General features: G+C 38.1%; 1 protein-coding gene across 1 annotated transcript in view; it reads left to right on the top strand.

Moving 5' to 3' along the window:
* Positions 1–19,352, top strand: part of EFNA5 (ephrin A5) — a 208,342-nt gene extending 188,990 nt beyond the window's left edge. The window contains exons 3-5 of the mRNA XM_057367534.1: positions 9,567–9,632; positions 10,041–10,121; positions 15,162–19,352. Coding sequence (XP_057223517.1) covers positions 9,567–9,632; positions 10,041–10,121; positions 15,162–15,283 — 269 coding nt within the window. The 3' untranslated portion in view covers positions 15,284–19,352. The remainder of the gene's footprint in view (positions 1–9,566; positions 9,633–10,040; positions 10,122–15,161) is intronic.
* Positions 19,353–25,589: the final 6,237 nt, after the last annotated feature.

Here is a 25,589-nt window from a genome sequence, read left to right on the forward strand (position 1 = left end):
GGGAATGATCACTGGGAATAGGGCTAAACATCCTGTGGTATATATTATTCTAAAAAAAAAAAAAAAAAAAAAAAAAAAAAAAAAAAAAAAAAAAAAAAAAAAAAAAAAAAAAAAAAAGGCGCAGAAGGAAATAATTTGTGGCAGAATAAAATGAAAGGTTAGTTCTCCCATGGGTGTCTTAGACTTTCCCGCAGTCACAGTTACAACAGACTGCAGTCCTTTTCTGGTATAGGTAGGACATGTCAAGTTCCTGACGAGTTCTCCTTGATGAATCTGTGGCTATTCTCACATAGAGAATTTGAAATATGGATTTCAAAACATGAGTAAGACTTGTGGCATTGAACACAGGCTAGACCAGTGAAAGGCAGAAGCAAGGATGTAGACGTTTAAATAAAACTGCTATTTCCTCATACACTGGACAAATTTTGACTAAAGAGAAAACTTCAGCTTGATGTGTTCCTGAATTTTTCATGGTAGAGGTCACAAATTGAAGGGTTTCTACGAACTGGTTGTAAGTTCCTGGCTTGTATAATGGAATATGGAACGTTCAATAGTCATACCCTCATCCCCTCTACAGGACTTGAGCAAATTGGGAATTCGCATGACAGGGGTGTGTTGTTACTAAAACAGGGCTGGTTTTCTCGTGTCTGTACTCAGTTGTAGCCTGGGACTCCACCATAGTAGGTGTAGTGAAGTAGAAGGTCTCTACCCTGACAATCTTGATGCATCAGAATAAGAATTACAAGGTACTATCGTGTGTCTTGCAAACTTTATCTTTTCTAATTCATACCTGGTTTGCATCCCRCACAAATTTGGGTTTATTTGTGTAAAGGCTGTGCTAAAGTGCTATAAGAACTTTGCCAAGAAAAAAAAAGCCCTTCAGAAACTTTTGAGCAAAGGTACTATCTCTAAGCAGTGTGTTTGCAAACTTTTGGGCCTGCTTGTGCAAACACGTTCAAAATGGCATTTTGAATCACTGTGTGATTTAGCTTTAAATAACAACAGAATATAACCCCCATTCTGTATTCTTTTCTAAACTTCCCCTGAAACTTCTTGAAGATCTCTATCTTTGCATCTTCTCCCTCCTCCACAAGACATAAACATACTTAGTTTCCTTGCATAGGTGAATAGCAAAAGTAACTTTTCATGTTACTTTTGTGTATGTAGGTGTTCACAACCCCAGAAAAATACAACATTTTTAATTGGCTTTTTTTTGTTTTTATAAAGAAACAGAATTTTCAAGTACAGCATGGAAAGACAGAACATTTTCTAGATATTTTAAAGAGTGCCAAGCCCATGAAGATGGACTAAAATGGAATGCTTCCCTCTGCTTTAATTAAAGAGTCAGCAGTGGTAAAGCTAGTCATGGATAATATGAAGTCCTTAAAGTATATGAGTTTAGTAACATGATACAATACCCTCAAATTCCATGTGGATGAATATATTGCTATAAAGATCAAAAAGAAAAAGTCATTACTAACAAGACTGTAATGTCTCTTCAAAGGATTTACTCATGTCTAGTTCTTAGAGATGGAAATTAGCAAAATGGATAGCCTGCTTGAAGAAAACCATTTTATTTCTAGTGATACCAAGGGAAAATCAAAGTACAAAAGAGCTTATGAAAGTAAGAAGAGGATATATTTTTTTTCTAAGTGCTTTCTTTGATAGTATTAACTTGTTTTATTAGCAATTTGCTCTAATACAGTCTTAATGTTGTACAATAACTGTATTTGGTTTTGTTAATGCCACTGAAAACAGTAATGAGATCCTAGGTTTTTATTTCATTCTAGTTAATAAGTGTTGGTTTGTTGCAATAGAAAATATTACATCAGTCATTTATATTGCACTAGTGCAGAAATGTTAGCACTTATTGTAGGGTATGCAATACAGTTTACATTTATGAAAGAGGAACCCTCTTATAGGAGAGAAACACCTGCAAATCTTTCATGTAGAAGCAGCTATATGGTCTGTTTTTCATTCCTGCCTCCATATATTTCATAGGAACTTACATGCAACTAGAAGTCTGTTCAAAATAAGATATGCCTTTCATTTATTTCCAGCAGAGTTTTATTTGTTTTTAATAAGAAGAAACATCACAAAGCAAAACTCATTCTCTGAGAAGCTCAAGCTGCAGTAATATGACAGCTCCGCCCTAAACATAAATGTTCTTGCTTTTATGAAAAGAAGCAAAAGTCTTTGCAAAGAACTTTGAGCTTTGTTTTCTTACTCGTTTGAGGCTTGGTTCACAGGAATAATGCAGGCCGAGTAGGATTTTCCAGCTTCTGAAATGTCTGTTATGTTGAATTCTTGAAGGTGTGAAGGGTACAGGTTGCCCTGCACTTAGGTTCTCCTGAACTCAACTGGGCTTGGTGACTTGGGAGGACAGGTGATAAAAGGGTGACTATAAAAAGCCTTTGGACTGGGTTCAAAATGATGCCTCATATGAACCCTCAGCTGCTGTTCACCTCTGGTGGTGTCTGGCACTGAAAAGCTGTGCTCTGGGCTGCTTTGATGTTCTGGCCTAAAAAAGCATGATTCCAGTATACCAGCCAGGCCAGCAACAAACAAGGCTTGTTATTAAATCCCCCCTTAGAGGAGAAAAGGCACCTTTCAGAAAGAGATACAGGGCCAGACCATGCTAAGAGGAAATATTAAATAAGTGACTTAATGGAAGTCCGTGGTTGAAGCCTCATACATGGCTTGATTTTTTTCTTTTTTGTATTACTTTCATATGAAACATATTTTCAGTCTCTACAGCCTTGAACCAGATATATAAACTGCAATGGATTAGAAAATGAAAAAAAAATTATATTCTTCTTGGCCRGGCAGTTGCAGTGGGACAGTTAATTCAGCATTAAGTGCAGAAACAGTAACTCTGTATTGCTTTTTTCCAAGAACTCTCACTAAAATAGCATGTCTGACAACTCATTTCCATTTACTAGGTTATTTTTAGGAGGTCTGAGAAATATAGTCACTTGTGAGATAGGCCATAATATTCCAGTGTATTTATACAGTGCAATGCCAGTGTAAATTATGTATAAGACATTAGAAAATAAACTTAGCATTTCACAATCTGTTTGTTGTGGATATGAATTTTATCAAGTCTTTTTCTCCATGTTGCACGCTTTGTCATTATATTTTGAATGAAATGCAGAATGTGGGTGTGTAAGCATGTATCAATACACATACAGAAATAAGTGCAAAAATGCAATTTTTGTGCTTTGCAAAAATGCAAAGTTTTTACCTTTACTTCATGCAGTTATAGTTGAACATGGAGGAATAGTGCAAAATATGCATTTGTATTAGGTGTCCTATTAATGCTGTGTGGTTTACAATATGCCATTGGAAATATTAGTATCCATTGTACTTTTGCTTGTATTAAGCCATGGGGAGTATTTGCTGTCACCTTTCATCTTTGTTTGTTCCTTTATTTATCTATTTCATTTCCATTTTAAGTAATTTTTTTTGTTTGCTGTTGTTGGCAGTCCTGGGTCAAGGGTTTTTTCAGTTTAGACTGTCTTTCTGTTGGCTTGAGATTTCTGAATCTTTAAATTGCTCAGTAATTTTCTTTGTGTTCTCATCTTGGTTATTACTAATTACAGAGGGATGGTAGACTTGGCTATAACAAAGTCGCCAGTAAGTTTAATCATGATTTATTGAGGAATTGTGCTTAATTATTAGGTCTGAAGAATGACTAAGTCATGGTCATTCAATATTCTAATTTTCTCAGAATGGAGTCRTGTGTGCTACCAGAACAAAGGTTTGGCTGATAGGTTGGAATGAAAGAGCAGGCATGCAAGGGCTTTTAAATTGGTGAAAGTAGTGGTTTCTGTAGGACCAGTTTTTATCTCTTTTATTTTTGTTTTTTGTTTTAAAATATACAGGAGAGAAATATCTATCAATCCTTTCAAATAACTTCTTTTTTGAATAATAATTTTGAAAACCCTTTATTGTTCTTAGGTATGGGTCTTCATGTATGCACGCAGAGGAGTGCTTTATTGATTGATTTAATTCTAGCTGACTTTTTCAGTTGTACCATTTATGCAAATTTGTAACTTTTTTCAATCTAAACTGTGAGAAGAATATTAATAACTAATTCTGCATTTACCTGGCTAATTTGCATACATTTGTATTGTATGGTAAATCACATGAAAGCCTACAGGGAAAAGGCTGAGTTCTTCTAACAACTAATAGGCTATTTTTTTCTTCTGACTTGCACAAATTGAGAAATATTGCCTGTGGCAAACATAATGAAAACTGCTTTTTTAATGCTCTCACACATACTCATTTCTGTACAAAGAAAGAAGCAGATGATTCTTCTTAAAAATACAACTTTCCAAAGCTCTGTAGCTGACACAGGATATTGGATGTTAAAATACTTCAGTTTGGTGGAATTATGATTTGCAGATTGTATAAGGTTACCTGGATATTGGGTTTGACTAATGGGAGTACTGTTGTGCCTGAAAGGGCTAGAGGCAAATCACAGCTATAAATATTTTCTCTTGAAGAGATTGTGTGTAACTTACAGGTCCGAGAGAGTGCAAGGACTGCATAAACAAGAGTTTGTGTTCTACAACTTCCAGCAGCCTGTGTGCAGGTTTGCTGCAGGTTCTCTCTTTGTAGTGTTTCTCCAGATGCTTACAGAAGTTTTATGTGCAATCCTTTTGACTGGGCAGTAAGTGTTAGGCATTTATTCAAGCTGTATACATGTGGCATCTYGATTAATTGTGCTGGGGAGAAGTTCAGAATTAATGTTCTTTTTGTTCCCAGTTTGAAACAATACTTCTGTTCAGTGGTTGTGGCTGGGAAGCACTTATCAGTGCCAGAGCTTGTGTAACAGGGGGTGCTGGTAGCAATACATCTGCAGTGAACTGAGGTGAGGTCTTGGCATGAGTTTTCAGTTCCACAAGCAGACCCTGTTTGCTAGAGTTCCTAGCAGAAAGCAGAAAAAAACATCACATTTTTCAAAAATGCAATGAGAACAGACTGGTCTCCTGTGTTTCACAAACAGTGCTTTATAATCCTTCAGAGAATAGTCCAAGTGGACTGGCAATACAAATTGAAATATGAAATAGTAAGAGAATTACCATCTGCAGAGTATCTGCAGAGGCACGGTGAGGGTGTTGGGTTTCTACATAAGGAAAGGATGCTCCTCTACCAGTGTCACTCCACTCTAAACACAGGTGCTGTTCAAAGTGCCTTAGGTAAACTGAGTGCTATTTCCAACTGAACCAGTTTTGCTGTCTAGTAAGGCCCAGAGTGGTTTGTGCCATGGATGTTAAATGTCTTTGTAGTGTTAAAGGACGATTTGAACTGCATTTGTGATTCCTTTTTGTCCTCTGTATCAGGACTTGCATTTTAGGGAAAGGGGCAATTCTGTAATTAGAAAGTTAAGAGTGAGTGAGGAGGCAAGCAGAGGTATAGAGTGATCTCATATGAATATCAGTAAATAAGATGGTTGAGATAATTTAAGTATGGCATCCTGAAAACTTGCTTTTAGTTTAGAAACTTAGCCTCAGGTATTTGTCAGCCAAATGGCTGGCTATCATAGGAAAGGAAATAATTACAGATTTTGTCACATCAATAGCAGGTCTTGATAATCAAGTTACTTTTGAAATTGGAATTTTTAAATGTTTTTACATTTACTTTTTAATTAGCCTATTTTGTATGCTGATTGGTCCATATCTTGATGACTCCTTTAATGACTTTTGGGGATTTATAATAGTAAATTGAACTGAATTACTGTTTTCTGTGTATTTCACGTTTTTGTTCTCTATCTGCAGCTTTCTGCAGTCAATCAATAAGTGCTAAGTGTTAGCAGGCTGAGGAAGGACCTAACCTCTTATTTATATCTAATATATTAATAATGTACTATGTGTTTTCTAGCCAAGAACTACTTAAGAATGAGATGAGGGTGTTGTGTAATTTTTTTTATATATTTAAATATAGCCAGAAAATACTGAAATATTTATGGCTTGGCTCTAGATGAGGAGAGAATAATTTTCATCACTCCCTTTCCTTACAGGGTATAAAAATGGTAACCAGAAATGGTTCAGGGATGACAAATTTTCCCATGTAATTTGTCTTTATAGACTGTTTTTGGATCCCATACCTTGGATGTAGTCCTGTGTGCAGTAGTTAATTGTATTTTTTTTTCCTAGTTCAACTAAGGGAGATGGAATTTTCATCAGAAGAATACAGAGCTTATGACTTAAATTTCTTCTCAACTGTGAAATTTTCCTATTTAAAAAAAAATGAATAGATCGAGTTATTTTTGTGATCCTTGAGATGATTTAATATATCTTGTGATTTCAGAGGGATTTTAGTGTTCACTTTATTCTAATCATAAGTCTTTGTGTTCACTTTCTTCTAACCCCAAGTCTCTGTGTAACCATAAAGTCTAAAACGTTTTCTTTAAGAGACCCCAGAGATTGTCATGAAGTTCTGGTGAGGTAGGTAGGTGAGGAAGGGCAGGGGAGGCGGGAAGTATTGTGGAAATTGTAATGACATGTTGGAGCTAGCAACACTTCAGAGTTCCTCTTCTGTTTTCAATTGTGATTCTTCCTGACACAAACTAAACCAGTCAGATCTTTTCTAATCTAATATCATTCATGGAAAAAAAAAAGGATATAACCTCTTTTTCTCTTTATAAGGGAGTTTTTTCAAAGGTTTCTTTTTGTTGTGCAGTAACAATTCAATTGTCTTTTTTTTTTTCCTTGGGAATTCTGGCTTTTGAAATGGAAAGTGTTGCTTGGAACAGGTTCCATTAGCATCAGAGGCGTCCTGCTCTCAGATCTGTCCTTTATTTTATAGCTAATATAACCCTTAAAATGGGCAAAATAAAAAGCCCTTATAACAAAGCTTTAGGGTCTAACCTGATTTTGTTCAGGAAGGAGAATGAAACTTCTCTTTGTACCACCTAGAAYTGACATATTTTCTTATTCTATAGCTAATTTCAATGGAACACAGCAACAGCAATGGTTTACCAGAGAAGCAGCTTTAACAGATCCAGATGACAGTTCTCTTTCTCCTTTTCCTGACTCTTTCCTCTGAGTGATAACATCTGGTCTAAAAAAAACTGCTATTGGTGTATGTTTTTTCTTTTAAGATGAAAAGGAGAAGGGAAAAGAGGGAGGGTGGGAGTAAAAGAAAGGAAGAAAAAAAAATGATTGCAGCCATGCATCTTGGCAAACAGTATAACAGCATTTAATTTCTCAGGAGTGCCAAAGAAATTGTATTGTATCCCTTCACCACCTTGGTCTTGGTTGTTAAGACAGATGGAAGTGCTGAAAAATGCTACTCGGTTTGTTGTTGTTTTCTTGGKTTTTTTTTGTTTGTTTGTTTTTTTTCTTTTTGGTGCGTGCAAATATTATGTGCTCATATGAGCTTCAATGTACAAAGCATTGATTTTTGTTTTTCCAGGAAGAATAGATTCTGTTTCCAGTTGGGATATTATTAGCTCCTGACTACCCTGATTAGTCAGTGGTATCCTAGTTAGTCACTGACTAACAGAGTATTCTAATAAAACACGGTTCAAATAAGCAAAACATGCTTATTTTATGCACATAAGCAACAGCATGTAAGCAAAAACTTGCCTTTAACTAAATGTGTGTCATAATGCACTTTTGAAATAATTTCTGGGCAGAAAAAAATCTGTCAGCAATAAATTTACTGTAGGGATTCTGTTTCTCTTGCAAATGCAGTTTTCACCTCTATGCTAGTAATTTGGTAATGACTATAGGATTCTTATCTTTTGAGAAATCTAAAACTGCCTGTTTAGTCTTAACAAAGCATTTTGCCTGTTGCATATATTCAGTGGAGGCCACAGAAAGGACACAATTTCCTGAAGATAGCTACAGAGTGCAAATATTGTGCCCTAAATAACACACCAGTTACTGTAAATGTCAATAGAGGGAAATTTTCTGACTTTGATTTAGTGAGATGTTATAGTCAAAACCAGCTGTTAACTCTCAACTGCTGTCATTGCAGGGGGAGAACTTCATTCCTACATGCTTTTGTCTTTTGACTAAAAGGGAATTTTGCAAGAGCTTTCATGATGCAGAACCGCAACATGAGCTGTATTAGTTTCTTAACTTAGCGCGTTTTTTTTGTGTTTGTACTGAATTTGCTAGTTCTTCTTGGTAAGTTTTAGGAAAAATCTGATGCCTATTCTTCAAGCACATCATCAAAGACCTAGGGAATTTATTTCAAATTTGTTGAGGAGCACTTTAGGTGTGAGCTTCGCATGAAGATGAAGTGTGCATTTGCATGTCTAKGTATAAAACATTTTATGATGATTTATAAAACAGGACAGGGACAGAATTAACAAAAATGACAAAACAAGGGTATGCAGAGAAAACTGATATTTTGTCAGCCCAACCGTATTTTCCAGTAGTGGCCATTTAATGCAAAATGCAACTCATTCTGCCCTAATGCATAGATTTTGAATGCAATGAAATAAAAGTTTACTCTGCAGTGCTCCTGGTAATATTTTTTAGCAATAGCTTTTGAGGGGTTTGCAAGAAACAGACATGTGAATGGTGTTTCACAAGTGAAAATCTTCATGCCCAAGTCAAGTTGCTTGGGTATGTATGTTTATACATACATTGTGGGCCAATGTACGATTTCAAAATTGCAGATGTGGAGGACATCTACTAGTGCGTAAAGATTGGCAGACAGTGCTCAAAGGAGTACTGTCTGTGGTGACAGGAAGCTGTATTTTCTGATTGTCCTGTACTTTTGAGGCAAGAATGGTTTTAGAAAGGAATTTTTCACAACAGCACCTTGTCCTGGGAAATAAGGTGCTGACACTGGACCCTGGTGGGTGATCTTTTGCATTAGTGCTAGACATGTTTCCACTTACTCTTTTTCTCCTAATAAGTATTCTTAAGTAGTAAGTATTGTTTAAATTAAGTACTTTGAATGGGAAATGAGGGAGGACAGAAAGCAGAAGTAAACTGATTTTGGTTTGTTGTATAACATGGGGTATTATGTTTTGACTGAAGCAAGATAAATATTTTCTCAACAAAGACAGATGCATATGGAGACTGAGTTTGCTGTAAAATTTAATGGCGTGCATTTCTACATTTCTGGAAGCATATGCATATTCCATTTTTACCTTTGTCACCTCTGGTGTAATTTTTTCATCCCTTTTTGGGTTTTTGAAGCCTATGGCCTAGTGTTTCAAGGCTAGTTTTTCTCTGAGTATTCTATATTCTGAAACATTATTTTTTCAGTGTGGGCACATGTATTATAGCAAAAACCAAATCGAACAAGCTTTCAAGGAAAAGGTGTGGAAGGGAGATAATGAAAAACTGAAAATAGCCTGTGCTTTGCTTCTTCCTTATAAAATAATAAAGAAATTAATTTGAATAAAATCTGCAGTTATATGCTTTTGGGTAATCAAGCTACTTTATGCACTTGAAGTCCTTACATTCAGGATCTGAAGTGTGTCCAGCCCTTCAGATGAAGAGAAGATGTAGAATATTTTACTTAAGCACAAAAGATATTTTGGACTTTCACTCACTTACTGTTCTGGTTGTTTTTCCTTTTTCTTCATTTCACAGCTTCTGCAATCCCCGATAACGGAAGAAGATCCTGCCTAAAGCTCAAGGTCTTTGTGCGACCAGCAAGTAAGTTCTTCAGATTCAGCTTTCAGGCTTTCTAGCGCATGCTTTACTGTATGGTCTAGTAAGCAGCAGTAAATCTTTTTTTCTTTTTTTTTTTTTTTTTACTGTTAAATTTTGTACCTGTTCTGTACATACAGCAATGTTTGTGTTACGATTTTCATTGTATTTTCTTATAATTTTTCATAAAGCTTTGTTTTAATTACTTGGCAGTTGCTAACTTGTTTCTTGAACTGTGTACAAATGGAAGATGTATATTGGCATTTGGACAAGTGCCACAGACTTTAAAATATGAACATGCTTAATTATATATAGTAAATAGAGAGAAAAAAAAAAAAAGAGGAAAAAAGGAAAGTGGGGAGTGTAAGGGTGTTTCACTAACATATTTGGCTGTTATCTCTATTTTTGTTATAGACAGCTGTATGAAAACTATAGGTGTTCATGATCGTGTTTTCGATGTTAACGACAAAGTAGAAAATTCATTAGAACCAGCAGGTTAGTATGCTTAGAGAATCTCTTTTAACAAATGCGTGTATCCTTCTGGTGCTTCAGTACTTTTTTTCCTCTTCTCTCTGCATGCTTTGCATGGTACAACTGCTCTGCTTTTGCACATTTCAAGCAGTGCTAATACAGCTTATGGTATATTTCCTGTATCCGTGTTTAATGCAGGGGAGGAAAAATTTTGCTTTAATTGTTTTTTTGGGATGACATGATTTAGTGAAATATGGTGTGTGCCAGTGTAAAATTTCCACCAGTATCATTAAGCCACTGGCCCATCCAAACCAAACACCCAGCATGTTGGCAACACACTCTGTTTACTAACTGGGCCCAAAGTTTTAGAAATAAAATCAATGGACACACTGCATTTATTATGTGGTTTCAAAAGACTTTCAGAGAAACAGAACCACTCTTTGTTTAATGCCAGTGCATGACACAGGCATGCAACTAACTGAGTTAGCGTTTAAAAAGAAACTAGTCCTTTAAAATTATATAGTTAGTGTATGTTTCTTTAGGCAAAGTACTAATTTACATATGTGCATGTACCCACTCACACACACTGATAAATGTATAAAACAAGTTTCTCTCCTGCTTTCTTTGGAGCAAACTGAAGTTTTGGGGGATTTTTGTTGCCAAACACTGCCTTAGGAATATGGATGCCCCTTAACTGCCCAGGGCAAAGTTACATTAACCTCCACCATCAATCAAGCTGATGTGTGTCAGTGTAGAAAGTGCATGTGAATTATTTGTGTGGCTCAAAGTTTCTTGAGGTAGATAGAAGTGTATTTAATTCTAGGGGTATGGATAACCCAAACAATTTAAATATGTTAAAATTAGGTAGGTATGTAGGAAAAGTATTTGCAGTAATGGTATAGCTGTTTGTTTTATATGTACTCACACACTATTCACAGATTGTTGTTTTAACACCTCAGTAATTAAAATAAACAGTTAAATATATAAATTAGATCAGAAAATATTGCACACGTATCATTTAGTACATAACTTAAAGAACAGATTACCAAGACTTTTTTTCTCTTACCCTATTTAAATATGAAGAAACATAGTAATTTTTTGCAGATCCTTTAATTAAAATTCATTCATTATACATAAGAATAATGAGGCTTCTACAATTTAGCTGGTTTGAGTGATTTTCCCATGGACAAACAATAGAATTTGTTCTTTTTCTTTAAAATAGTTTTCAGAACATTCCTAAAACTTTAGGGTTTGTAAATCAGAGATGTTCTCTAAGTAAATCTAAGTGCAGGGATAAAGCATTACATTGCTATATTTTTACATTTGTTAACAGTATTCTTCTACAGAAGACACTAGGGGATATTCTCTCACTGTCTTTATTTTACCTATGAATCTTGAAACTCAGTGCACTTTTTTACATTTTGTGATTTGATGAACATGGTCTATATCATGATACTGCTTGCAAAACACGATCGGAGTAACACACATGCCTGATTTTAGTTAACTTGCTGAATTTTTGTTTTCAGCAGTGCTGCTCTCTTCCCACTGAATGGCTATAACTAGCTAGCATCATCACAAAAACACATCATTAGAAAGCAGCAGGGAACCAGAATCAAACAAAGAACATCCTGCAGTCTGAGATGAAATACTGTTTGTGTTACCAGGAGGAAATAGTAGCTTTAATGAGAAGGTTTGGTACCAAAAAATTCCCTCTCCTGACATCAGTGTATGTTTGTTTTATTAATTGGGCCWGTCACCACTAGATGATCAGTCACTCCAAGATGTGCCAGCTGCTGTCACACTTCTCTGTTGTTGGCCTCTTATGGTTGCTGTTGCCTTGGTGGATCTCATTGCATGGGTTCGTTGTCGTGTACTAATTTACACTTCTCTGATGAGCATCTTCTGCTTCTCTGCTCTCCCTTAGCCTGCCACTGTCTTCTTCCACAGTGGACAGAAAAATTGGGAGGCAGGAGGGACATGTTCAGCAGATTACTCTCTGTCATCTTTCTTTTAAAAATCACCATTTGTGTGAGTTTTGAACCCCTGTAATTTCATGTGGTTTTGTTCAGAAATTTGTAGGAATCTGACCTACCATGATTGCACTGCTTTCAGAGGTGGCAGAAGTAATTGGCTCTAGTCCTATTCCTCCCCCTCTTCTTCCTTAATAAAAAAACCCAGAAAGTCCCAAAACAAAAATTGGAGCTGTGCATGTGTGAAAGTTGTACCAGAAGGCATGTGATGTATGATCTGAAAAATTCATAGCTGTCAAAATAGTTTTTTCTATAATGTTGGTATTCCCAGTGTTTAGCAGTGCCTCCTGGATTTTATTCGGGAATCTTTTCCTCTTCATCACTTGTCTTCAATGTTTCAAACAAAGCAAACCCCTTTCCCCTAGCCTTAAAAATTGTGGACTCTGTGCCTCCAAGGAGAATTATATTTGTAAAGTGATTTTCATAGCTGCAGATGAGTCGTGTTCTAATATATGAGTGCAGAAACCTTGCGACAGCATTGAGAGAAAACCCAGATGATATCTCAAAAGGAATCCCTTAATGTAACAGGGAAATTAATTCTTCTGTGAAGAATGGCTTTATAAAAATGCCATCATCTCCATTTCATTTAAGAGAAGTAATCTTTTAAGCTTAGTGCTTTTTCATTGAGTTTTTTAGCAATAGCCAATGTTCCAGTTGTGGCAGTATCTAATAGTCAAAGAGAATGAGGATTTATTACTGCTATACACTAGTTCTGCCCKATTGTGTTTTCATGCTGACTCACTGATGTAATTAGGCCAAAATTGTTGACATTCGATGTGGCAAATCCAGACTAATTTGCAATTCTAGAGGTAGAAGGTAATAGACATCATTCTTCTCTGTAGTTTATCAGCAGTGAGTAAATGTTTCTAAATTGGGAAGAGCTAACTCTAAATATATGAAAATATGTAGAACTGACAGTTAAAACAGGGGCATTTTTTCCCCTGTAACTTATTAGAATATGTTTTAATTGAGAAGCAAGCTTTTGTGAAGTATTCTCATTGCAGTGTCACCAAAGTACATGACTGCAATTCAGGAATGAAATGTGAAATAGCTCATCTTGGTACTGATGAAACTAGCACTTTTCAGAAGCCAGCATTCACTGATATTTTTAGATTCCTTTAGAATAATTCCAGAGGAAAAACACTAGGGCCTCGTTTGTGCCCAACGTACTGGGAGGGTCTTCTTGCCATAYATGGTGCAGAGCTGCAACCTAAGTCATCCCAGCCACTGCTCCCACAGAATCACAGAATGTGTAAGGCTGGAAGAGACCATGCTACTGGAGCATGCTACTAAAGGTTATGATCTTTTGAGTATTTCCAAGGAGGGAGTCTCCACACCCACTCAGGACAGTCTGTTCCAGTGCATGGTCACCCACACAGTAAAGAAGGTCCTCATCTTCAGGTGAAACTTTCTGTGTAACTCTTTTGGCCCTTTGCCTCCTATATTGTTGCTTGGCACCAGCAAGAAGAGATGCCCCATTCTTACAAAAATGAATGTATTTACAGCTGATCAGTGCTTGCTTTTCATACTTTTGCCTTGAGCAGCACTGAAACCTGTTGATAAGCCTTATGTGATTATAACTTCACTTAGTGCTGGAGAAAGTACATGTGATAATTTGCTAATTCAGTTTACTGTGCACCTTGCTGTGTAACTGAGCTGGGGCTGAAGAGTCTATTAGCCTAAATGATGCTAAGTGCTTTACCTGATTTTGTGCTAGGTGTCAAGGKTATGAAAGGAGGGAGTTTGCTTGCAGCTAAAGCCAAGTAATATGAAATGCTCCATGACAATGCAGCATGGTRACTCCAGTGCCCTGACTCCTGCTTCCCTCAGTGCCTCTAGCTGGAGCTGCACAGCTCTCACCCTGTGTAATCCTGGCAGTGCAGTTTTTTCAGATGGGAGCTATGGGACAGAAACATCATAGAGACRTTGACCTGTCTTGTAAAATGGGGGAGCTTATTGCAGTAAGTAGATGATATACTATTACTTTTGCTGGAAACATACACACTCTAAAATAAACTTAGAAATACATTTTGAGGCCACTTCAAACTTCCTAAAAAGGTTTGAGTTTTTCTTTCATTTAGTAATGAAAAATGAGAGCTAACTTTTTATGGCAAGCCTCAGACTGATTGCTTTTTGAATAGCCAAATTAGATAGGATGATATGGAGGGTTTTGCAGAGAAAAATACCACTGCTATAACAACACTGAAGTTGATTCTGACTTTGTCTATCTGTTCTATTTAACAAGCTGTGGCTTTTAGGCTGATCTTGAGTTTACAAAAACTAAATGGAACTTTATTATGCATCATATATTTATTATTTGCTACCATGTTTTCTTCTGCTGCTAATGCATAAGCATGTTTTCCTAACTCAGCTGGTTCTTTTTTCATTAGTTCTAGAAGCATAAATGTAAATCTCTATTTCGTGTACCATAAAAGGTAGTGAGATTTTCTAGATTGGGTATATATTCTACAGAATTGCTGATTGTCATGTTTTAGCCTTTAAAATTTTGTTTCAAGAAGGAGGGAATGATCTTACATCCCCTGCTCATCCCCAGATGTGGTATAAGCAGGTATTTGCTTGGGTTTACAGGCTGTCATTTCAAATTCAGGAGCCAAAATCTTTAACAGAGTAAGGGGATTAACTGCAGAATTAATTCTGAGTGTGTGCAATACTTTTGAAAAATCAGGTGATTTTATTTAGCTGCCTCCCAACTGGCGTTGCTATCTAACAAGACATCCAAAGCTAGAGCCACAGTGTTTTACTGGAAGAGGAACCTTTAATTTCTCAATCTGCTGAAATCAGACTTACTTTCTGCTCCTCTGGTCTTCAATGGGAGTTTTGCCAGTAAGAAATGCAGGACTTGGCCCCAAGCTGGTTACATAATGAGTATTACACGCTTGTGAAAGTCAATGGCAGCACAAGGTTCATTGCCCTATTTCATAAAGGCACTGAAATCTACTTACAGTTGTCGGCTCAGTGAGAATTTATTAAGGATGCAAAATCTCATTGGAATGTATGCTTTCTGTTTGAACAGATGATACCGTACATGAGTCAGCCGAGCCATCCCGTGGCGAGAACGCAGCACAGACACCAAGGATACCCAGCCGGCTTTTGGCAACTCTATTGTTCCTCCTGGCAATGCTTTTGATATTATAGCACAGTATGCTCCGGCAACCTGTCACAGAAATGATCAGGGTCTTGGAACATCAAAGATCCACCTAATTGCTCATCCCATGAAAGGGACTTTATTGTTTTTGCAGATGTCAAATTGTTATTTTTTCCCTTTTCTTCTCCCTTTTAGCCTGAACTCAGCAAAAATTTGAAGGGGATAACTAGCTTCAGCACCCACCCCTACCTACCCTGTGACTTTCTTAACCCCTCCATATAAATAAAAGGACTCCATATGAAAATGCCAAACTATAATAGTGACACTAGTGATTCTTATTTTCCTCTGCATTCCCCTTTAAGAAGTCACCTCTGTTAGCTCACTGTGTCATCCGTATATGGACGAGGTAGTGTAGTGGCAGATGCAATCAGTGAAGGATTAGGAAAGTGAGTGAAAACCTGGGAGGGTCTTCCCCCTGGGAGARTGATATGATATTTATGCCTTCTTGTTCAGCACTGTAAGATGGTCATGCAAGGCATTGTATCACCATGTCAGGACTACAGGGGAGATATTAAGAATAGACATTATATAACACCATTTCCTCCAGGAGTTTCTAAATGAACAGGCTTCTAAAAGGGGAGGATGATGTTTCTTATAGGACTGTCATGAAACATCTTTGACAGTAAAATTTGTGCTCACAAGTAGAAATGCTGTCTTTGATGAGAGGAAAAGGTTAGTATTTAGGAATGTTAGCACACAGCAGGCAAGGTCAGATTTAGGAAACTTCACTGGGGGTGTGAGTGCCTCTGTTATTTCGTTTTAAGGGGATAATGCACACCGGATTATTTTATTTTAAAACAAATCACCGTGGTGCTAAAATTTTTTTCTTGAAATGCAGAGGCACTTTTGAGAATAAAGTGACCTTCCCCAGCGCTGACTTAATAGCTGATAGCCTTGGATGCTGCTCTGGGTGTTAATACATGCTAAAAGAGGACATCAATGGCCAGAGGAAACATGTTTGGGACACAGGATCTCCACTGTGCTCTTGATTTGTCTCTCCTGCAAGTTCCTCAATCATGGGAATAAATCACATGTGGAAGAAGCCAGGGTAGTCTAATAGCATTGTTTGGTGGGGGGAAAGAAAAGAAGTGTGGAATATGAATTCAGTGTTGATTTGTTATCTTTTCCCCTTCCAGCACAGTTTGAAGAGTAGAAGAAACATGTTTATCAGCTGGAGATAAACTAGATGGGCTCCCAAAGACTTAAAATATTTTTTTAAAAATCCACTAGAATAGAAAATACATTATTTAGATATTCTTTATGCTGAGAGTGAGTATATATGCTTGTCCTATTTAAACGTGAAAGAAGTGGTAACCCTTGATGCAATTAGGAAATGGGACTGTCTTGTTTGATGGAATTAGGAGTGACCCTGTTTAAGGAATCTGAACCTTGGCTGACAAAACCTTAAAAAGTAATTTGCCAGGAAGTGCATGCCTTGGGGTATTTTTTTGCTAGGCTGCCATCAAATTTGGACTACTAAGCGTAATCAGTGAAATTTCAGACCCAGACTGAAACAGCTTTTTTGACAAAAACTGTGGTAATTACATTAAATGTGTAACAAAACATGGAGCATATTCAAACAAAACAATATTTCTCTATTTTAATTGTGAAGGAAAAGTCTGCCGTAACAAAATTGAGTGATGCCTTTACTGGATAGCACTTCACAGCCTTTTTCTTTTCTTTTTAATGAAGAAAACCCTTCCAGAGGTTGAGGCAGGAGAGGGGAAAATAAATTTTGAGGTATAAAGGGAGGTTTTATGCATGCTGAGCTATGACCTGGGCTTGCCTGATATCATACATGTTCATGAATGCAGGACCTGTACTTGCAGGAGGAATGTAGGAAATTTGCTCTAATGTGAAGATGCACAGTCCAAGCAGTGAGCRCAGTCATCATCTCGTTACGGGCTGTCTGGTACTTTGCTCTCTTTAACATGTATGTACTTGATACACACACTAATACTTCTTGTAGGTAGGAATTGAAAGGCTTTGGATAAGGTGAGCTTAATCAGAATGCACCTTATCAAAAGGAATATGATAAGTAAATAATAAATGGAATATGCCAGAGTACAGATAGTATTGCATGATGTATAATCATATTAAAATGATTCGTAGCAATTTCAGGCAATCACACCAGTAGTGCAGATTTGATATAGAATTGGTGACTTCATTTGTCATCCTTTGTCTCTGAATGATTTTGGAGTTAAAGATGTACATTTACCCTCAACGAAGACTGTCACTAGTGTTACTCCTGGTGAAATTCACCCCTTCAAGTTGTCCCCAAGCCTTGCTGGGTAGATGAGGGGCAACACAAATGATGATCCCTGGGCTGCCCAGATAGCTGGGTACAGCATTCCAGGCACTGCCAGTTTGATATTTGATGGCATTAGGCAATCCCAGTCATACCAAGTACATAAATGTTGGTGGGCTTTGTGTTGTGTTGCAAATCTGTGGATGCTTTAGATGCAGATGTTGCTGCAAATTAAGGAGTTTTTTGCTCCCTCACCCTTCATCTGCCCTGGCTCAAGTCTGAGGTACTAATTCTCCCCAGCCTAGGTGGGTTACTTATACCCATGACCTGCACTCCTGGCTGCCAAGGGCATTGTGATGTCAAGCAGGTAAAATAGGGATCAGTCAGTTTAGTGGATACTGTGTATCCTTCAATAGACAAGGTAACATTTCGTGTTAGTTTAGAATATTGTTTTGTACTGTACTTACCTGGATGGCGAAGGAAAGACAAGTAAAACTTAAAGCTATGTTCTTTAAATTCTGTATTATTAGCAACCTCTGTTGTATATAGTGTTTGATAATAAAGTATTAATTTGATTCTTATGTCTTTTGTAAGTGAGAACAATAGACTTTCAGGATATTAAAATCACATGTTGATTACAAGACAGAGCTTTGAAGCATCAAGTGTGATCATGGCTGAGAACTGAGAGCCAAGTGGCCATGACACTGCAGCATACAGGACTCATCGTTGAAAATCGCTCATCTGTTGCAAGACTTCACAATGTCAAGACCTGGAAAAACATGACTTTGGATGATCAGTGTTTTGTCCTCAGTGTTTAAAGGTCTTATGTTGGAGCCCTTATGTGGTTTCTGTGTTAGTTTTTTTTCTTTTGTATCTTGTTTGTTTCTAAAAAGGCTTTGGGGATATAACAACTTTTCTGTTATTTTGTTTGTTTGTTTAATTTGTACTTTTTTTCCTCCTGTTTTCCTTCTGGATTTGTTCCCATGAATAGTTTTTTTCCATAAAGGATCTTGCCAGTGTCATGTGCGCTATATGTATGTACAAAAGAATTAGAAACAAATTTGGGAAGTGCTAAGACTAGTTGAGTAGGTTGTTTCCTTTCCTCTATAATTGTGGAAGGAAAATGGTTGTGTTTGTACCTGTTGATTTCCACCCCTAACCCTCAAAACTGAACTTAATCCATTGCCTTATGAGTGCAATTGGTTCAGTCACTTTCTGAAGTTTAGAGTGTTAACTCTTCCCCTCTTTTCATTACACTCGGATTTTGTAATCACCAGTTTTAATGTACAACCCTCCACACTTCTCTTCCCTCTTCCTACCCTGCCTCCTCTCCCACCCTCCTTTTTTAATTTGGAGCTATGAATGGGCAGATCTGTTTCTGGTCTGGCATCACTGAGTTTTTCCCATGCATTCGCCCTCAAGCTTCTCAGATGTGAGACGAATCTCCCTACAACAGGCTTGCTGCCATTGTCTGTACAGTTTAATAGATGCTGGCATGTTGGAGGTTACCCATGAGTCTGCGAAATCCGCTTTCCATGCTTACTCTTGACACCCCATTGAAGACACTCATTGTGTATGCATCTGGCTATGAAAGTCTAGCTCAGTGTGGTCCTGTGCTTGTACTGCCCTGCTTTGCAATTTCTTTGCACTTATTCATTGAGTGCTGTTTTTGAAATGCTTACATTATATAAACTTAAAAGAAAATGTTAAAAAAAACCACCCAAACCCCYTGCCCCATGAGATCTGTATTTGTATATACACGTGTCCGTACAATTATACTTAAATAAAATTAAAGATTTTCATCATTTTAATTCATTCTTTTAGACTACATTTTTGTTTAATTTACTGCATTTTCATTTTGCGGGCTGTTTGTACCTACCGTACCCAGGATCATAGAATAGTTGGGGCTGGAAGAGACCTTTAAAAGTCTTCTAGTCCAAATCCCCTGCAATGAGAAAGGTCATCTTTCACTAGATTARGTTCCTCAGAGCCCCATCCAGCCTGACTTTGAATGTTTCCAGGGACGGACAGGCAACAAGAGGAGTATGAGTGGGAAAGTGCAAAAAATACGCACCATGGGCAGAACAGCTGAGCACCTGATGTTGTAACTACCGGTGTCCTGGCAGGCATCTGCTCTTCACCCTTTTTAATAAGTTCAAAGCTCTTCCAAATACTTAGGAGGGTGAGGAGCTGTGTCAACCAAGTGCTGGGGCATTATGTGGTTTCCATGATCACTTTGTCCTGCTCTGGGCCTCTAAGCAGGGGGCTTCCTCCCCTGGGTGGTGGAAAGGTGTAACTCCTGCTTCTGGAGTAGAGCCAGCCCCAGCACTGTGCAAACAGGGCAGTTTCAGTCTGTCCCCCTCTCCCCAGCATGTCTCTCGGGCTGGCAGAGAGATGAGGTTGGAAGTGGCTTTGAAATATCAGCCCCATCTTTACAAAGAAGACTCAGAGCAGTTGAGCCTAATGAATTTGACCAAGGATGCCTCCTGAAGGGAGGGGCAAGGAAAGCGGAAGCAAGAAACTGACTGGCTTTCTCCTCCTTCCTTCCTTCCACCCTGCGTCCAGAGGCTGATGGGGTAGTGCCTCTAAGAAAGTACAGGAGTGCAKTGGTGTTCACTTGTATTTAGGTCTGAAATTGTTGTCTTTGGCACTGCCTGCTCATATGATAGGTTAAATCTTAGAATTTAGGTCATAAAAGGTGGGAAGCCCATACCAAAACCTGTAGTACGTGCACTGTATATTCAAAACGGCTRTAATTACAGTGTTTGCATTAAACTCACAGAAAGCTCTTTATTATATTTAATTACTTGATGAGGCAGCAAGTACTAATTATAACTTATTCAAATCTTCTTTAAAAATGAGAAGTGACAGCTTGGTGAGAAGAAACATGTGTGAGTATTTGATACAAAGAATTGATGTGCCAGATTTTTTTTCCCTCTGGAGCTCTGATGTTACAACCAGGGCAGGATTATAAGTGACACATGTTCAGTATGTTTTAACATAATAGCCATGTCCAGAAAATAACCCTCAACTTCCCTTCTGCAGAATATTTCTGTTCACAGAGTACTTCTGAGGGCATTCTTAGGAATATTCAGCCATACATCATACTGCCATAATATGGTTGTGTGCCAAAGTGGTTTTATTCATTTAAAACAATGCTTTGATTCATACAGGTTAGAGATGTGGTAGCTAACTGGGATGGCTAAATTTTTTACAGGCTTTAACAGCACAGGAATGAAAAGTGACTCCTTCCTTATAACTCTTATTTTTGTTAGCATTCACTCTTTCTGGGAAGTTTAGTTTAAAGCACGATTCATCTTTGTATTAAAGATATGTGCATAAGAGTCCAAACCAAGACTCAGTCTTCACTCTAAAGGCTGCTGTGCAGACAGCTCATACATGGATACTTGTGTTTGCTTTCAGCACATTTGATTTGCTGCTGCTAATCAAACAAGCTGAAATATCCCCAATTTGAATTTTTGTTAGAATTTTCACTTAGACCACAGAGAAGCTTTTAAAGCAAAGTCTTTATTAGATGAAAAAACAACCTCTATGGAGGAAAATTCAAAAAAAGATACTGCGAAAAATGTTATGCTAAGGTTTTCTGTTGGTTCCCTCCCCCCAGATAAATCTGTTAGCTGATTAATACTGTCAGTTGTACTTCATTTGGAAGAATTCAAACCACAAGATAACTCTTGCAGCCACCAGCACATCTTGAAACACTCATTTTTCCTATGATAGTACTTCAAACAAGTTCTCATATCATTTGATTGCACAAGGAGGAGTATAAATATGAGAAATTGCAGGGTGGCAAGCTAGATGTGTGCTTGGAGGGAATGAAGAAGACGAATTTTCTGTTTTGCCTAGCACTTTATGAAAGCATAAAGTGCATTCAAGATCAAGAATATAGAATGATTTCTAGATGCCTCTCCACCTTAATGTACCTCTGAAGGCAAGGAAGGTACCTCCTGCTSTATGTACAATCTCAAATGTCACAGTTCTTGGACGCAGCCAATCTCTCAGTTCTTACGTGCAAAGCATGCTCTGCCTAAGTGATATTTTGTGGGACTTGCCCACTTAGCAATATATACTTCCCAGCACTAATTTTAACATTTAAACACATTTATGTATCCACAGTCAAAGCACTGCTGGCAATACTGAAGTTTTTGTCTGGCTAGTATTTGTAAAAGGAAAGGTCAAGTAAATCTATAGGGTAGATGTAAGTGTCCCCCTGATCCTTGTTGCACTGAGAACCAGTTGTGTCTTTTGTTCTCATGTATTGCAAGTCAGGTTGTCTCAACTAAGGCTTGACTAATCACTGAACACTAGTACAAGAAGTTTATGAGGCTTTGTTTTTTCTCTTCTCACTGCTCCTTTACCTACAGCTGAACAAAGGAATAAAAAATCTGGAAACTGAACACAGCAGAAGCAAAGCATCTTTAGACCTAGCATGGCGACCCTGATGTGATACTGAAGTCCCAATACAGTTATACCGGGATATTGGAAATAAATGGAGTGTTACATATAGCGAATGACAAACTGTGATCCTGCAGCAGCTATCCTTGCCTGAGGAGGGTCAGAAGAATCAAGCCCTTGGCTGGGTGTGAATGCTTCAGTGGAAACTTGGCACGCTTCACATTACATAGTGCTGCATGTATCCCAGTGCTTCTGTTCGCTACAAGGAGGGTGGAGAAGGGGTGGGGAAGAAAGAGCTCATTCAACCACAGATAGATGAGCAGCAGTGGGAAGTGTACAGCAGACTTTAATTCCAGAAAGTGGTTACTGGTGTAAACTGCCTGTGAGTAAAAGACTTGTTTATTTGTGGAAATTCTTAAAACATGAAATAGAAAACTTGGAAAGTGCCTGATTATGTTCTCTAGAAGTAGTTCTCTGGACTGTGCTTGCAAAAATCAAAGAAAGATTAACCACTGATTCAGGCCAACAATGCTCATTTTTGAAAAACCACTAGCAATTAAAAATGTACACCTYACCTCACTATTTCAAAACAGGAATAACCTGGAAGTCTTGTACTCTGCAAGGCTCCTCCTGGAGCTGCTGCATGTGGAGCTGGTGGCTCAGGATTTTGGTAAACCAGGCCCTCATGAGAGGTCTACCCCAGCTGCTGAGTACTCTGTGCAGCAGGTGCTTTAATGGTAGTTTGTAAACCTTGTTTTGGGAGTAACTTCTCATTATTTATCTATGCCATCAAAAAGAGCTTGAAGCTGGAGCAGGAGTGAAGAGTGTAGTAATGACTTTCACAGGGCAGGATGCAGCTACATTTTGATTTAGCGCAGCTGCAAAGAGAAGAATGGCAGTTCTACCTTAAAAAGGGATTGAACAACAGTGTGGATCGTGCACGCGCGATGTTAATGGTTAGACATTAAATGTGAGGCAAAGCCATAAACCATGCAGTGATGCTTATCATGCTTTCTACTTTAGTTTTACAATATCCTCGTTCTTGCACATAATTGCATTACAAAAGGCCTTGCATTCCCCTTGATACAGAAGCCAAAGCAAGTGTGCATATCATCCTTCCTGGTGAATGCCTGCCCCTTTTGTTTGTTTAGTTATTCTGCATTTATTTGCAGGTAAAAGGACAGGAAAACACATGCATACTTCCTGTGCTCTGGTCTCATTAGCCAGATTTCCTCAAAACTCTTGTACTCCAGAGAAGTTTTGCCAAGCAGCTAAATGAAATGCACATGGTATGAATATTTATGCTGCTTTCATGATCGGATTTTTGCATTCATGAATAATAAAGGTTTTAACAAGAACAGATAACAAGATTGGCACAAAACAGTGAAGTGGTTAATACATCAACCTCTCTGTTGTAGGATCCCCCTGAGACCAGCAGACTGTGCAATCTCCCTCCCCCTCCTCTTCCTCTAGCACCAAAATTAGTCTGATGGGACATGCAGATCACCCAGATAGTTTAGCAGAAAGCCGGTGTTTTATCTATGACTGGTTCTATAGCCACCTCTTGCATGCTTGTTTTGAGGAAGCTCAAGGTTTTTGCCTAAAAAAGGACCTTTAGCTTTTGAATGAGATTTTTATTTCAGATGCTCTCCATCAGCATTTGCATTTGAATCTGAAGCTGCCACTTTGCTTGGGTCTTTTCAGCAGCAATTGGCTGACCAGAGTTTGCATGACTCAGAAGCTGGGGGATGGAAGTCAAAGCAGCACGGTTTTCATGAGCAGAGTCAGGCCGACGCTTCCTGGTCTTTGGTGAGGAACAGAAACGCTGCAAGGTCCTCAAGACCACAGCACTCATTTTGATTACCTACATCCACAACAGCTAAAGGCCTGATCACTTCAGTGTCAAAGTGAGATGCTCTGAGTTAATGATGGCACTGTGCTTGGACGGGACACTGAGCATTTTACCCTGCTCTGATGCCTTTTAGAGCAAAGGTTTATAGCCTGTTTACTGCAGCCTGGTGTGCTGGACCAGTGGGAGCAGGTGTCAGGCAATGCGTGGAGATAAGGAGCGTCAAACCAGCAAACAAACACCCACTCAGAGGATGGGCTCACCCCTTCCCTCTCAGCCGACAGCTCCCTGTGCTCTCCTGCTGGCAATCTGCYTTGGTGCCATCCCAGCTTCAAGCAAGTGTTGGCTGGGATCCAGGGTAACCAACTCTGCATTCTGTGCTTTTGCCTCTGCAAGATAGGAAAACCCATTTGCCTGAACTTTGATCGTTGGCCAAATCTGTCCTTCAAGGCTGATATTTGGGTTGCCTGCACATCTTGTGAAGGTCAGACAATTCAACTGGGCCACTATGGCAGCCTTGCTCTCAGAGTAGGAGCTAAAAGATGCTTCGGTTAAGAGTTGGCCTGGAAAAGCTGCCTAGGGCTAGGTACTGCATCCTAGATGACTCAGGCAGATGATACCACAGATATTTGAGGGAAAATAAAGGAATTTATTACAATAAATCTGGAGTTTTTGTAAAGAAAAAAAGGAAGTAAAAAATAAAGCAAAACGGTGAGTTGAAAGTAGACATAGAAGAGTGATTTAAAGAAGTTTTATTTAATTTTATTCATTTAATGGATAAAAAAATCAGGGAAATAAAAGAATATTTTAATCTTAAGTGCAGATTAAAATAAATGACYATAGATCTTGTGCTACTTTCTTGCCATAGTCTGCATGTACAGGTTTATTTGGTGTTACATTCAGCACTGTTGAGAAGAAAAAATTCCTTCAGATTTTAAACAAATAGTTTTTAGGGTGTTTTTAAAATTTCTATCAAGGGGCAATAAGCTTGCTCTGAAACAAGCAAATCTTTTTTTTTTCCTGTGTGTTTATATGTGACACTCAACCAGTATCATGGAGCAAGTTATCCCTGACAGTATTATCTGGATGTTTTGTCACTGTTCTTGTCAACTGTTTGCTCTTTTGCATCCTTTCAGTGAAAACTTGTCCCAGAAGACACCATATGAGTATTTACTTTATTTCAAACATTACTAAAATAAGAAAATTGCAAAGGGGTAAATTAATGATCTCAGGCACTACCCTAGTTTCAGCTCACTTAGGCAACAGGTAAGTGTCTTAAATGTTGGGCTTAACACACTGATGAATAATAAACCTCTTCTATTTTGAAATGTAGTGCAGTTTGCTATCTGCTTCTGCTTGAGAAGGCAGAGTGCTTTACCAGATCTCTGTATTTCTTCTCTTCTCCTGGATAAAATCTGAAGCCAGAATGTGGCTTGCTGTGGGCAAGATTAGAATGAAAAAACACACCTCTGCCATGTGAAACACTGGTTGCATTTGCAGGAGCAGAGATATATGTAACCCAGGACAAGTCCTCATAATATATACCCCAGCACTAAATCTGTGATTGAGGAATTGGAAAGTGAGGGTTTTGGTAATGGAAACAGAAAATACATGCATACTGTCAATGAAATTGGGAGGGGTAGGGGTGGGGGAGGGGGGAAGCAAAAGAATGTCCTAATTGGACGTCCTACCGAGAAATGAAAAAAGAAAACCATTCTTGTGGTGGAGTGTCAGGGCGTGGAGGTTCCCAAGAAGAATCCTCTGAAGGAGGAGGAAAACACAC

Source organism: Malurus melanocephalus, unplaced genomic scaffold, assembly GCF_030028575.1.
Source record: "Malurus melanocephalus ecotype Western Australia unplaced genomic scaffold, MMel_1.1 scaffold_80, whole genome shotgun sequence".
Lineage (NCBI taxonomy): Eukaryota > Metazoa > Chordata > Aves > Passeriformes > Maluridae > Malurus > Malurus melanocephalus.